Source organism: Coffea eugenioides, chromosome 7, assembly GCF_003713205.1.
Source record: "Coffea eugenioides isolate CCC68of chromosome 7, Ceug_1.0, whole genome shotgun sequence".
NCBI lineage: Eukaryota > Viridiplantae > Streptophyta > Magnoliopsida > Gentianales > Rubiaceae > Coffea > Coffea eugenioides.
This window is the reverse complement of record NC_040041.1, coordinates 35,501,273-35,515,967: the sequence shown is the minus strand read 5'-3', so window position 1 is coordinate 35,515,967 and position 14,695 is coordinate 35,501,273. Positions and strand designations below refer to the sequence as shown.

General features: G+C 35.9%; 1 protein-coding gene across 5 annotated transcripts; it reads right to left on the bottom strand.

The window, feature by feature from the left end:
- Nucleotides 1–563: 563 nt before the first annotated feature.
- On the bottom strand, nt 564–14,138 carry LOC113778847 (lysine-specific demethylase JMJ25-like). Of its 5 annotated transcripts, none has more exons than XM_027324352.1 (13): nt 13,877–14,138; nt 13,671–13,786; nt 13,174–13,273; nt 12,944–13,085; nt 12,262–12,325; nt 11,387–12,176; nt 9,860–10,189; nt 8,257–9,018; nt 7,474–7,546; nt 7,307–7,392; nt 1,610–1,729; nt 1,013–1,102; nt 564–855 (listed from the first exon to the last, which is right to left on the bottom strand). In XM_027324352.1, exons 1-12 carry the CDS (start codon nt 14,090–14,092, stop codon nt 1,025–1,027), a joined length of 2,877 nt encoding a protein of 958 aa, XP_027180153.1. In that variant the 5' UTR covers nt 14,093–14,138; the 3' UTR covers nt 564–855; nt 1,013–1,024. The 5 variants fall into 5 exon arrangements, with proteins under 5 accessions (XP_027180153.1, XP_027180154.1, XP_027180156.1 ...); XM_027324353.1 differs by having other exon boundaries at nt 1,013–1,068; XM_027324355.1 differs by having other exon boundaries at nt 13,671–13,753.
- Nucleotides 14,139–14,695: the final 557 nt, after the last annotated feature.

Here is a 14,695-nt window from a genome sequence, read left to right as displayed (position 1 = left end):
CAATCCCTATCCATTTAATCATGTATAGGCTCTTACATGGGCACAAAAAAAAACAGCAAAATCACATAACATCAAACACATAAATATAAAAAACAATAAAAAAAAGAGTAGGAAATCAGATTGCTTCTTTGTATTTGATCTCTTGAGTTAGAATTGAAGTTCTCTTTGCTTCTGATATTCGAATATATAGCACCTTTCTGCTAGTTCCTAGGACAATAACCTCTAACAACATGTGTTTGTTGTTTGTCCATCTTTTCTTTTTTCTTCTTTCCCTTTTCTTTCCCAATTTTATCCATAGTTTTCCCGTTCGTGTAGAGGTGCCATCTTGAGCTTGAAACGTCTCTCATTGCAAGCAATTCAAACATAACAAAGAAGATCCTGAAAGGTAATACACGAAGTAGCCAGGCTGATATGATTTCATTTGTGAATTTACTTTAGCGCCCTGGAAAGAGTAATTAAAAAAAACGTTTTGCACTCAAGTTAGAAGTGCTTCCTTATAGTATATGTAAGACAAAGACAAAAACAAAACAAAAAGAATTACTCTTTATGAAGCACATGCTGAATATCGACTGCAACAATTTCAAGCCGTGCTATTTTGCACTCAAAAAAACCAGCTCTGAACATGTTACAGCAATACATTACCCCCGATGGAATTTGACAAAAGAAGTTTAGTTACAAAACATCATTACTACAATAGGATTTCTATCACTAACATCAGTAATATCAATCTTTAGCGTCACAAATATACAATAGATTCAAAACGATGTCTCCACAAGCTAACAAAGCTGTCGTTCGCTCGGAATGCTGTCGTTCGCTCGGAATATGCAGAATCATGCAGAGATCCGCTTCCATTAACTGAAAAGCCGCAAAACAATTTATCAGTCAACCAATCTCCCAGAGATCACAGAAACTAGACACTCCCAAACAAAAAGTCCAACTAAAAAAGACAATGCCACCTATAATAATGTTGGAATGCGGGAGATTACAATACAAAGTATGATGTAAACAGTACCTATTCTCCAAATCAAGGACGGCTTGCCTCATTGCGTAGTATGTCATTTTCTTGACCTGTCCCGAAAGGAACCCCGCAGGCAGTTAGACACTGTTTTTCAACATACGTCACTTCATATAAGACAAATGTTTCTGATTATATATACCCTCACAGTTTAGGACGAAATACCCTAAGTCACAAGTAGTCGAGCTAATGATTAAGCATATGAACTTGAAACACATGAGCAGAGCCATGGGCTAAATACTCTGGTTATGAATGCGGAGTTGTTGCTTTTCCAAGTAGAAACAATGAATTTGGTCTTAACAAATGCAAGAAAAAGATACGTCAAGCGAAACTGAAAATGCGGATCGAACCAGTAATAGCTATCTAACAATTTCAAAAAGTCGTTTTGGTAGGCATATCAGCAAACTATTAGGTTAAGTGTCCGTCATGCTACCACAAAAAGTGTAGTTCAGTAAAACCCATTCGAAAGCAAGCAAAGGTCACACATCAAAAATGAAAAATCAAAATCCGCCAAAAACAATTACAGCAACAGGCAAAGACCAAAAGCTCAAAAAGGAATAGCCAAAATGAATAGGCTAATTATCAGGTTCATACCTCCAACTTGTCTTCCTTTACTCTATGGTTCTGAGGAAGTACACGGAATTCTTCAGTCATACGGAAACACTCACTAACATTTTCAGGTGAGACAAAGTCAAGGGCAACCTTTATGCAAGACTGGGAAAAAAATTAACCAATCGCATTAGGGAACTGATCCTTCAATACAAAGCGAAAAAAAAAAAACAATTCCGGCATATGCAAAACAACCTATTATATAAAGTGAACTATATGTGCGGACCCCATGAACTGACATAGTATAATACGAACCATGACCTGATAATTCTTCAGTTCAAGTTTTACTCAACTAGCATGCCAAATTGGTTCAGTCCCAATTTTGCTCAACTAACATTGCCAAATCGGTTCCGTCACTGGTCAAACTCCAATTTTAACCAGTCTGCTTAGGTCATGGTCTAGATAAATCAAACTCTTATACTTTTCACAACTCATTGGTCAGTAAACCATCTAAATAGAGGGAACAACCTTTGCATAGTTTAGCCCTTGAGAATTATGCTGGAGAGAACTTTGCTACCAGCACAGTTGCTTGTTAAAAATCGAAGCATGCATGCATGCTATCCCTTGATCAAAACCATCATGGTGCATGCATTTCTAGCATGAATTAACCAAATTTTGCTAGTAAGTGAACAACAAATTTTTGGTCCCAAAAGATGTGGTGGGCACATTTGTAAGTAGAATAGAATCAAAGCGTGTATAACTCGGGATGTATCAAAAGCAGAAGCATGAGAGTCTCAATTTAACGACGGGACTGAAACTAAAATTTCAGGATATCATTTTAAAGAAAAAGGATTTCAGAGTGAAACACACAAATCTCTGGTTTGTACTCCAGATTAACAGGGTGGGAACAAATCACAGGTCAAAGAAAATAATATTAGTGGCAGCACAGAAATTGCGAGTCTCAAACTGAAAAAGCTGTGGCCACAAGATATTCTACTTTATTTTCTTTCTTTACTTTGTTCAGTGCTTGCTGAATTCTTCTGACATTGGCTCTATTTGTAATTTCAAACACTGCCAATTAATGCCATGTGACCTTCAAGCCAAACCTACTGCTGCTGTCCACCAGACACCACAAACCACCACAAAAGGATACAAGATATTAACCTGAATTTTTGGTATATTTATTTTATGTCTAGTTTTGTTCTAGCTCATTCGCTTTTGCTTGGGGTGCTTCTTTTGTTTAAACATTCAAGCTGCCATTAAGATGTTTGGGTTGGAGGGGGTCGGTGAAAGACAAAGCTATAGTTGGCTTTCTTGTTTCTCACTATCCCAACCCTATTTAGAGAGTTGTAAGCTTCTTCGGAAGAGTTTATGAACAAATATTACTCTAAATTCAGTAGTTCATATCTGAAAAATTTTTAAATAAAAAAGAAAAGAAAGAAAGAAAGGGCTGGGAAGGAGAATTTTGGAAAATTTACTCGAAAACTTTTCCTACGATTGCAAACCAACAAAACTTTACAAATGTACTGATCTAACTTCACGGCCTAACTTTGTGATGTTATCTTCATTATTTTCACACATCATAATTAGCTGCATCAAGTTCTTTGGGAGATTAGCTTTCGAAAAATGTAGAGTCCAAAAGGAGCTGAAATTTTATTTACAAGTCGAAACTACAAGGAAGAAATACAAGTTTAGTACCATACAAAATCGACATAAGACCAACTAGCCCTTTAGCTTCTGACCTATTACCACAACACCCTGAGAAACAAAGAATAGTAAACAACCACTTTATAGGGCTGCAAAACAGTAGTATTTTCCTGGGTCAACATAAGACCAACTAGCCATTTAGCTTATGACCTATTACTATAACACCTTGAGAAACAAAGAATAGTAAACAACCACATTTTTGAGTTCCATTGGGTTCCCACTCTTAGATGGATGCCCAAACAAAGGCTTCCCATTCACCTAAAAGTGGAAGGGGTTAGACATGAACCCTGACCTATTTGTTAAGTCATTTACAATAGAGCTAGAAAGGACAACCTCACCTCCTAATTTCAACAAGGTTTGACATAATTAAATTTGAAAGTTTCTAACAAGTATGAACAATCTTAACATGGTACACAATGATATCAAGAAGGATTTTTAATTCTTAGCTTAAAAACTTGCCATTTTAGAATCATTTTACTAGTATTTAAATATGCATTAGGCCTTTTGGACTTCTTTAAAATCATTGGGATAAACTAATGTTCTACATATTCCACGTATTTATTGCATTTTGAGTGATATTCTACATATTTTTATCTTTGTCATACTGTGGTACACTTGCTTAGTTACCCACAGAAGATGGCAAGTCTAATTTCAACTCAAGAAGGTTTGCAGAAAACTTTGCTAGGCTGTATGATCTTTGTCCCAATAATGGATCTCGTAAGCACAGGGTTTACTTTATGATTTCCTCCGTTAAACTCTTCTAATATATCTTTCAATTGTGAGCTATCTGGGGTTTTACTAGGCTACTTGTGCTTCTTTCTAAGTTTGAGAATGGTTCACTATTAATTGCTAGGGATGGTAATGGGGTGGGGGAACCCTCCCTTGTTGCACCACTCCCCACCCCCGCCCCATCCCTTGCTTCCCTAATCCCCACAGGTGACCTACGGTTGGCTAACTACAATTTTTATCTTTTATTTTGACATTGTTTCTCTACATACTCAATATCAATAATGGCTTTATAAGTTTTTTAGATTTTCAACTAAATATTTAATTTGAAATCAAGCTTAAAAGTCATTTTGATCTTTTATTTAGTTCCACATATAATAGCAAACCTCAACTTATAAGCACTATATATATATATAGGTTAAAAAAAGCTACAATAGTGAAAAAATTCAAGTAAACTAAAAATAACCAAATCATCATGTTATCACACAAATTATGATATTATTATTTTTCAAATTATAATATATATGCATATATTATTTACATGTAATTATAGCGTGTGTGTGTATTTACTTTTTCAAATTTATTTTATTGGCGGGAGATAGGGCGAGGGATGAGGTGGGGGTATCCTCCCTTGTCCCCTGCCCCATTTAAAGAGGGGGGAGAAAATTCTCCCCAGCCCCTGCACTTCCCCACCCCCACCCCATTACTCCCCCTGCAGGACAGGCACAACCCCATTGCTATCCCTAGTAATTCCTACTCTTGCCTTTTTCAAAGAGCTCCAACTAAATCCAAACAATAGGGTTTGCTACTACTTTGCAACACTAAGTGATACCTCACATGCATCCTTGCTTCCTTTTCGAAGTCAATGTATGATGGAGTATCACAATCCAATTATAATCATAATAATGTTGTGCCAAACTCGTGCAGTAATATCACTTTGTAATTTTCTATTTGATGCATGAAATCTTGTTAAACTCAAAAACAATTTCAACAGACATCATTTTGTTCTTGATGAGAAGCAAACTCTTCACTTTTGATTCAGCCCTTCCACACATTTGTGTTCTACAAAACTTCTCGAGATGAGATCATAAATCGGAGCTGATATTGACATTCCCATTTTTGCTAGGAAAGAACATCGTCCCATCTTTTATTCAAAAGTCAAAGGAGTGCCATTGAAGTATAGGATAGTGTGAGTATCGATTTTCAAAAAGAAACTCAAAGCTGGACATATGCATCAAGCCCAGAATACATTTATTTGAACCACACTGGATGCTCTGGGAGAGTTTTAACACATCTGAATAGACACAATCTACATCTTCAAACTAAACATTATATTTCAAATCAACAAAATTAGACCTTTTGTCAAACACAACTCAAGATTACAATAAAGGTCATATCCTGTCCCAACTAAAATGACTTCTTAGCTCCACCTTACGAGGACAGAAAAGCTGTAGAAAAGCGTGACTTCAAAGGTTCTTCTTCAAAAAGGTCACACTTATTTCGGATATTAGATTTGAATCTCCTATTCAAAAAAGCCATGAACTTCTTGATGGGTTCATATTCAACTGAACAAGCAGAAAGGAAAATAAGAAATTCCTCTAGCAGGATCACTAACAGCAACATATAAACCTGTCACTCAGAAGGGAAAATATGCACAATGCAGATTCATTTGATCAAATGGACAGAATACTGACAAAGAGGCATATCTTTCCTTCTCCCAGTCTCCACATCTAGCAAATGCTAGAATAAAAGATGCACTGTTAAGACTGCCATTATCACATGAGAAGTCTTGGGAGAAAAGCTAAAGGAGAGACTATCCAAGGGTAATGTTTTCATGACAAAAAGGAGCACTAAATTAGCACAGTCCTGAGAGCATCGTACAAAAAGTAACAAATGATTTCAATAACTACAAACAAATTCCGGATAACTAACTTTTAAGCAAGGCGAAACAAATAAAAAGCCAAACAAATGAATTATTGGAAACAGATTGATCTAAAGATTGCAATTGTCAGATGCCTCCCAAACAACCAAGTTAGATCAAAGTTATCATCTTGGTTTCTAATCTTCCATTTTCCACAAAATTGGCATCTTATATTCAACCTCACTGCAGGAATCTCAAAGTTATCATTTAAAAAAACTTTTTTTTTTCCATTAGCACAAAGGTTATCCAACATCACTGCTGGAATCTCAAGTTGCATGGCTTGAATAATAAATAAACCAGAAGAAAATCATACACGTTGGAAGATAATAACATCAAAAGAGAAAGCCCGCCCTGCGTTTTGTGTATTATAAACGTCAGGGGACAAATTCGGCAACTACATGCTAAAGCCTAAAGCTGGCTACAGGCTGTGAACTATAAGCCACATTAGCAGATCAATTAAATATGGAAATGGCAGACATTTAATTCAACTGATCCCTCTCTCATGACTACACCTTTCCAGAAACTGTGATCTGCAGATGAGATTTTGGCTAGCAAAGGTCCTTGGGTCCATAACTTACCTCTTAAACCAATGTAAGCACCATAAATTAAGCAAAAAGGATCTAGCCTAGTTGAAGTACATCAAGAGTCCATCACAGACAAAAAAGAATCACCATCATGCCTGGCTACTAAACACTTTATATAATGTCATGAAGCATCTATACCATGAGAGGACCATAGTACACCATCTAAAGTACATGCTTTTGTTGCGATGAACAACAAATAATAGCCCAAAAGATCAGAAGTGGCGGCTTTTTTTTTGTGGTGGTGGGGGGGGGGGGGACACCATTGTAAGCATCTACAAGTTGTGAACACAGCACAGACATGCTCAAGTCGTATAGTTTATCCTCAAAAACTTGCATCCCAATACCAAACCAATCATTCAGTCAAATCAAATCCAGCCATTACAAACTTCAACATCATTGCTTGATCACCAAATACACATTTCTAGATACAAAAAGGATACAATCTCCTTCCTTTGTAACCTATAACTCATCTATGCACTTGAATGGAATTTACTACATCCAAAACCCATGTCTTGAAGAAATTTCAAGAGCATCTAATTACTATACACATTTACCAACTATACCAAAATGATTTTGAATATTACAATTAGCAACTCTATGTTGTGTAGTTATAAAAGCTGATACAAGCTGTTTGAATTTGAATCATGATCAATGAACAAGAAAAGTAAATTGTTTCTTGGCTAACTATAGTGTGATTAAGGATGTCTTCTGCTCATAACTTAGCCATTTTTTGAAAAATGAATATGCATAAAAGTAAATGCTTTCAGTAAAGGAAAAAGGAAAAAGCTTAACAAGATAATTCACCTTCAAATTTCTGACTTGATGCGGACAGCCAGCAGGTACATAAACAGCATCACCTAGTTTTTGAATGAAAGTCCATGGTTCAATACCTATACAACCATATAGAACCATGATTAATAATGTGCAGCAAAACTAACCAGATGTCACAATAACTACAATGAAAAGCTAACCGTATTCCTCTTTGAGCTTCCTCTTATGTTCCATGGTTAAGTATATAGTTTGATCATGTATTGGGTGAACCACCTGGAATAAAATATGGAGATCTAAATCAGTAATCTCATTTACTTAAGCAGCTTAAACTCAATTACTTCGATGGAATGCTGTAACTGCTAGCATGGCTAAACAATTGCTGCTGAAATTTCATACTCTACCTATAATTCAGTGTAATGACCATTATAATGGAAATCTCAAAAACATAAAAGGCAGGAATATCCCTAAACGACCATAAACTAACTTGAAAATATATCAAGCATTCAGCAAAAGGTTCAAACTATTAAAGAAAAAAGCAAAAAAATTAGCTGATCAAACCAAAAGATAACTTTTTGGCATGAGGTATATATACATCTATTCTAGTAAAAAGACTGCAAATGTTTTCAAGGTTCAAACTATTAAAGAAAAAAGCAAAAAATTTAGCTGATCAAACCAAAAGATAACTTTTTGGCATGAGGTCTATATACATCTATTCTAGTAAAAAGACTGCAAATGTTTTCAAGGTATAAAATTTTACAAAGACGCCAATTGCATCAAATATCTAAATCGGAGGAGAGGACAAGTACAGATGTTTGTCTTCCTTTTCTAGATACTGAGGCTAGTTCCATAAGTAGAAGACGAACTAGGAGAAAAAATAGCATGTATGGTCAACATGTAAAAGCATTATTCTATGCCCAGTTGACATGAAACTGCAAACCACAAGATAAGTTTAAAGAAGATACATTTTGCAAATTGGTAACCACCTGTTCTAGTGGACGACAACAGACATGCCTGAATTCCTTAAAGTGTTTCATCAGATATTGTTCTAATTTAGGCACATCTTGCCTCCTGAATATGTCCCACAAAGCACCACTGTCCACATCTGCTACATTGTTTCTTAACACTTCAACAATTTCTTCCCTCTTCCACTCATCCAATTTTCCCCCTCTACTTGTTTCATCAGATTCAACTGTACTTTGCACATCCACAAATTCAAGCTCAATATCACGACTTCTCTGAACTTCCAGTGAGATTGGAGAATTTTGATTTTCCTGATCAACATTTGCAGCATCAATCAGATTATTTCTCTCAACATTTTCAGCTTTATTATTCTTTCCTTTGCTTCTTCCTCTCATCCTTATATCACCTTCCTTCACATCGTTGCCACTGGCACTAGTATTAATAGGCCTAGTCTTATGATTAACTTCTCCATTATCTGTGTTGTCTCCATTCTCCATCCCTCCCTTCTCAAGAGTAATTTGCGAGCCTCCCACAACCTGATCAAATAATTTGAGTTCTCTGGTTTCAGGATGCAATTTCAAACCATCAATACCCATCATTCGTCGAAATCTTGAACAATAACTCCTGAAAATTCTCCCTTCAGCCTCATCTCGCATGGTAGATGTCTTTCCATCTCTGCATAGCTCTCTTTCCTCCTGTGCAGCATGTTTCTGTTTCAATTTTTCAATTTTCAAAAGCTCTTTAGGTTGTAGGTCAACTGCTTTAGTATGAGTCAGCAAATTCACCTGAAATTAGCAATTAACATTCTTAAAGAATAAAAGAAAACCATAAAGGAAATTAAGAAGAGACTAAAATAACAAAGATGCAGATGGTCTGTAGTATGACAATTCCTCTAAATGTCAAACTCTACCATTAACTTTGAGAGATCAGGTATTTACATTGTGAAATGCAATAAATGCATGTAAAATGTACAAGTAATTAGTTCTCATAAGTAACAACATCATGATATTTTTAAAAGCACATATTTTATAAATTTTCACCACAATCTAGTAGCCTGGCTAACAATGACCAGAAACTTTTCAGGGTCAAATAACTCTAGTACTAGAAATGCATTATTCTAGCTCCAATTTAACCCTAAAACAACCAAATTTCGACAACTCCTAACTCTTGACTGCAGTAATACAATACAATTATGTGACTTTTCCTGATTCAAAAGTGCTGAGCCCTTGCCACTCAAGAGGATGTGACACAGTAACTTTATGCCTTTTGACCATCCACCTTGACTATTATTTACCAAGTCAAATGACAAAATTGGAAGTAAACCATGTGTCAACTTTTACAGATCTCTTATTAATCACCATTATTCCTCAAACTAAACTTTCAATATTAACAATTATCCTAAACACAGCATTTCTTGAAAACTTTTTGGGAAAATGTGATGTCTCAAAGTTAATCCCCAGAAAATCCATGTTGAGCCATATATCAAGTGTTTCTATAACACTAATGGGACTGATGGGGATACTACAAGCCTTAAGTTGGAAGTTTATACAACACTAAGTCTGCATTCCACAGCTAGAGACCAAGAAGAGAGAATAATTGCCACCAATACAACATTGTATACCATACCACATCAGACATATGACTGTGAAGCTTGGTAACAGAGTCTCCACGCCCAAGTTCTTCAGCAAATCCATACGCAATATATGTTTTTGGCCCCACATCTGGCTTCAAAAAATTTTTTGGAAGTTTGCCAGCAAGATTTAAATACCCACCATGTGGATGAGTATAAACCTTAAAAGGTAAGCAATTAATAAACTCAGCATTATGACGAGGTAACTGCTCCTCAAATAAACTAGATGGAGGCCAATCTTTCGACTTTAAAATCCGTGGCCATCCATAACTGTCAAAGGTACCCATGGAGTAACCTCGAAAGAACTGGTGTACATTAATATCAACCTGCAAAGTATGCAATAGAAGTACAAAAAATTTAATTAACAATCCAAATCAAAATATTATACAACTGCAATATTTACTCATTTGAACAGACTCTGGATCTCGAGATTCATTCAAGGGTCTTACTAAAGCATATTTAGATAATATCAACAAAATCTACCATTTAAAGAATGAGAACTTTCAATTGTGATGGGTTATATGAGCATTACACTTGAAGTTGGAGACATAAGTAGCATTTCAGACAGAGGGTGTCTGGCTTAGCATTCATTTATTCTGAGGTTACAATATACTACTGCACCATCAATACACAGAACATATAATACAAATTAACGACCAAAAGATCTCAAAGCATAGGAAGAGTGTTCAAAGGCATACTAAAAGATCACCCAAAGTAAAATAGAATTAATCTTCCAGAACTGAATTAAACTCAGTTAAAAAGAAACAGCTTACTAGACTATGGTTTTATGGGGAAAAGTAACTAAGTTGACCAGATAAACAATTTAAAGAACTTCCACCATTTACATCCAAAACAAATGCATAGTTAAGATCTAAATTGAAAGATCTGAAGGTCCTAATACAAGGTTTCAAACCGCATCTATATCCACGAGTACCAGCAACACACCACAGTGAAAACATACTGATAAAATCATTTGCTGCACAATAATGTGTGACAAGAAATTTAAAACATGCCCTGCCACAGGACCTTGGCATTAACCTTTAGTTTCTCCTCTTACATAGAAGCTCATTGAGCAGCAGTAATCTAGTACAACCCATATTTCATCACATTAAACTACGAATCCCCCACTGCTTGCATAAGAACCCTCAATATTCAACTTATAGCCACTGAACCCGACTTTTCTCAGACCTAAGTAACAGCTTAATACTTTCATAAACTACTGATTTATAGGAAAGATGAAAGTAGCTATCGGACAAAGGTTATTTCGCATCAGAAAAATGAACAACATTGTCATAAAAAAATACCTATACTTAAACGACTAGAAGCAAGAAATAACTTGCAAAAGGAAAGCTGTTTCAAAAGATTCAATTTATGCTGCAATTGGACAAGGCAACATCCATTTATGCTGAAATTTAATTGGGCTATTATCTGCTAAAATGGATACAAACATAAGTTTCTGAATCAAATAAGCCAAAAACAAAAAACGCATGTGTTTGTTCTGCGAAAAGGGTAGATAAGCTGACCTCACACCAATCTAAGCAACTTATAGCTTTCACATCCAACAGCACTGGATGGTTAACATTTTTAATCTGGCGAAAAGCACGCCACATCACCATTGGTTCCCAGCTCAAACCCAATGTTGTATCAAGAACATTCCTGACAATCACAGGTTCACCGTTCATCCAATGCCATTGGAAATGCTTCTGATCCTCAGGCTGGAGTTCCACAGCTTTTGGACAGTACAAAAAGTTGTCCCAAGAATCTTGACGAGAAGCTGCTTTACGCAAGTTACCACAGCTAACATTGGGTCCATCTGCAAATTGTAAACAAGAACACCACTTCTTAGAAATTGCAGGAACATCTTCAAGTTTCAATTCTTTTTTCATTTTCTCTGCTCTGACAAGCAACTCAGGAGCCTCATTCTCTGAAATCAAGCACTTCAGTTCCAAAAATCCCTTACTACAACCACCAAGTTCAGAGGGAGGGCAGGGAATGCTACCATCTTTATTGGATTTCCATTGGCTAACTAAGTCCAAATCATCCACAGAAGCATTCTCAATTTCTGCATTGCAAATATCAATTTTAGTTCGAGACTGTCTAGCACACATTCCGCTCTTAGTTGAACCCATCACAGGACACGTCTCGACGCCATGCAAGTAATCTGGCCCCGGATCAATAAATTCCACAATATTTCCCTCATCACTCCCTTGCAGACAGCCATCCCTAAGCTCTTGACAACAACGCAGACAAAGCTCATAAGCACAATTGGGGCAGCTTCTGTGAAAATCAACAATAGAAGTTTTGCAGTTGTCGCTGCACAAGACGTAACAAAACTTCATTTTCTTCACCATATGGATTAAACATGAGTAATCTGAAAAGATTGTGTTTAAAAGCCTACCAATAAATTTTCTCATGCATCTGGTGGTTTGCTCGCTCTACCTTGATCTCTAAAACTGGCAAGTCTGCAAAACAAAAATAAGTACAGTAAGTACTTTAAACATTGGCGAAATAAACATCTGTAAGGAGGTCCTCAGACACTATTATACCACCAATCTTCTGGGTGCATCAGACCAAAAGTTAGCACAAAGAAATTAGAATTAATTAAACTGCATACATATTAAACAAATATCTTACTCGCATGTCAATCCTAAAAAGATATTTCAAAAATGAAAAAATTATAACAAAGAAAAGGCACCTTTAAGGGTAGCATCTCCTTAACATGTCCATCAAATTTTTCTAGAGAGGACACTACCAGTTACGTCATGGTTCCAGAAAAACATCAAACCCTATATTACCAACTTTCAGTCGACAGCTGATTCACTTGTGTTTATTAACCAAGCATATGTTGTCAACTAGTAACATTTTTAGGACTTGGTTTAATAGATCCCAGCAGCTTTGATTTGCATCTTCTATGTCTGCTGGAACATTATGATTTGGCATTGTGTTACATGCCATGTCTACTCTCATGACTAATATGTCTCCTCCTAAGCAATGGAACTAAAAAGAGTTCAACAAAGAGGTAGGATAAAAAGTACATGGAGAACAGAATCCCAGAGCTTCTGCAAACAAAATGAGAACACCTTTAAGCTTTGCCTCTATCCTCTTCTCCATCATCTGTTCTTCATTGAACTGTTTCAGGAAAGGGAGAAGCAGTTGTAGGATGTATTTTGAGTACTCCATCTTTTCTTCAGCACTGAATTCCAATTCTAATTTCTCCTTGTGCTACATAAAACAATTGCAGTTCAGAGTATATGATCAAATACCAAAAAGGAACAACAGCTCAAAAAATACATGTATAAAGAAAACTGACTTTTATTGGCATCTCCATGCGTAAGCATGCTTTGCAGTTGCAATTCTTACGACAAACTGGACATGACTCCGCAAAAGCCTCTTTCTGAACACCAGGATACCTGCATACGAGCCCAAAAAAGATAATGACCACTGAGTTATAACCAAAAAAGAAAAGGGAAAAAAAAGGATTGCCCAGCACCCATGATAGGTAGAGCACTACTTTTCCACCCACTAGAACACAATTATTTAAGCTTACACATGACAGTCCAGCCACACAAAATTCCCAATTCCAGCTAAATTTGCTAAATACCAATTTCAACAAGCTAGACAAGTACTCAGAGGAAGCATAGCTACTTTGCTTCAGAGCAAGATAGGTATTTACATGAACAATAGACAAAATATCAACTTTCTAAAGGCGCCATATCCTAGCAGCTAAAAATATCTTAAATAATACTACATCAAAATGGAAAAACATAAGAACTTTGAAATGGTTTGTCTTGAACTACTATTTCGTACCAAGTATGTATGCAGGGGAGACAATATCGCTTCGTCTTACACATGGTACAGCGAATAACCTTTCCTCTGTCATTTCTCTGGCACTGATGACACATATTGGACTCAATTAAAATACCCTGCCACATCCAAATTCAAATTAAAAACTTTCCTCATAACGAATTGAATCACAAAAAACCAAAAAGTTTCAGATGATGCAAACATCTTACATTATCATCCTTGAGCATTCTGTTTAGTTTTGGGCCGCCACCTCTATCTCCTCCTCCTAGCTGGGTTTTACGCCGCCTTTTACCTCTGTTTTGCTCTTCAGTTTCTCCCTGCTCCTTTTCCGCTTCCCCAATAAATTCACCACCACTCCCACCTTTCTCCTCTTCTTCTTTCTCCGGTACATCTTTAGATGGCTTTCTCCATCGCCTTCTCTTCATATTTTCTTCATCGACTTCTTCTTCTCTGCTTCATGCATTACGAGGCATTGCGATATAGCTAGTACACGACAGTAAAGTGCTCTTAGTTTTAGGAAAAAGTTATTTGCGCTCCACTTTTTATTAAGGGTTAATCACCATTTATCCCCTTAAAAATATCTCATTTTTCAATTTACCGTCTAACCTTTAATTTTACTCACTTAATCCGCTTTAGGACAAAACTGCCCTTGCATTATTTTAACTTTTCATTTACCTTGTTTTCCTTTCATTTATTTCTTTTTCTCTTTCTTCTTTATTTAATTCTTCCTCTTTCCCACAAAAATCTTCACCTTAATAATTAAAATTGAAAAAAGAGGAATTGAAGATATCTATCTTCTCCTTAAATGATTAAAAAATATTCAAATCACTTTCCTAAAATATAATTTTTTTACCCTTTCAATTCTTTTAATTTTGGGTTTTCCTCTTTCCTTTCTAGTTTCTCATTTTATTCTCAAGAAAATATCATAAGATGAAATTATTTTCCTTTCTTTTATTTCTTTTTCTCTTTCTTCTCTCTTTCATCCTTCCCAATAGAAATTTCATTTCAACAAAAATTTTTGTTTTGAA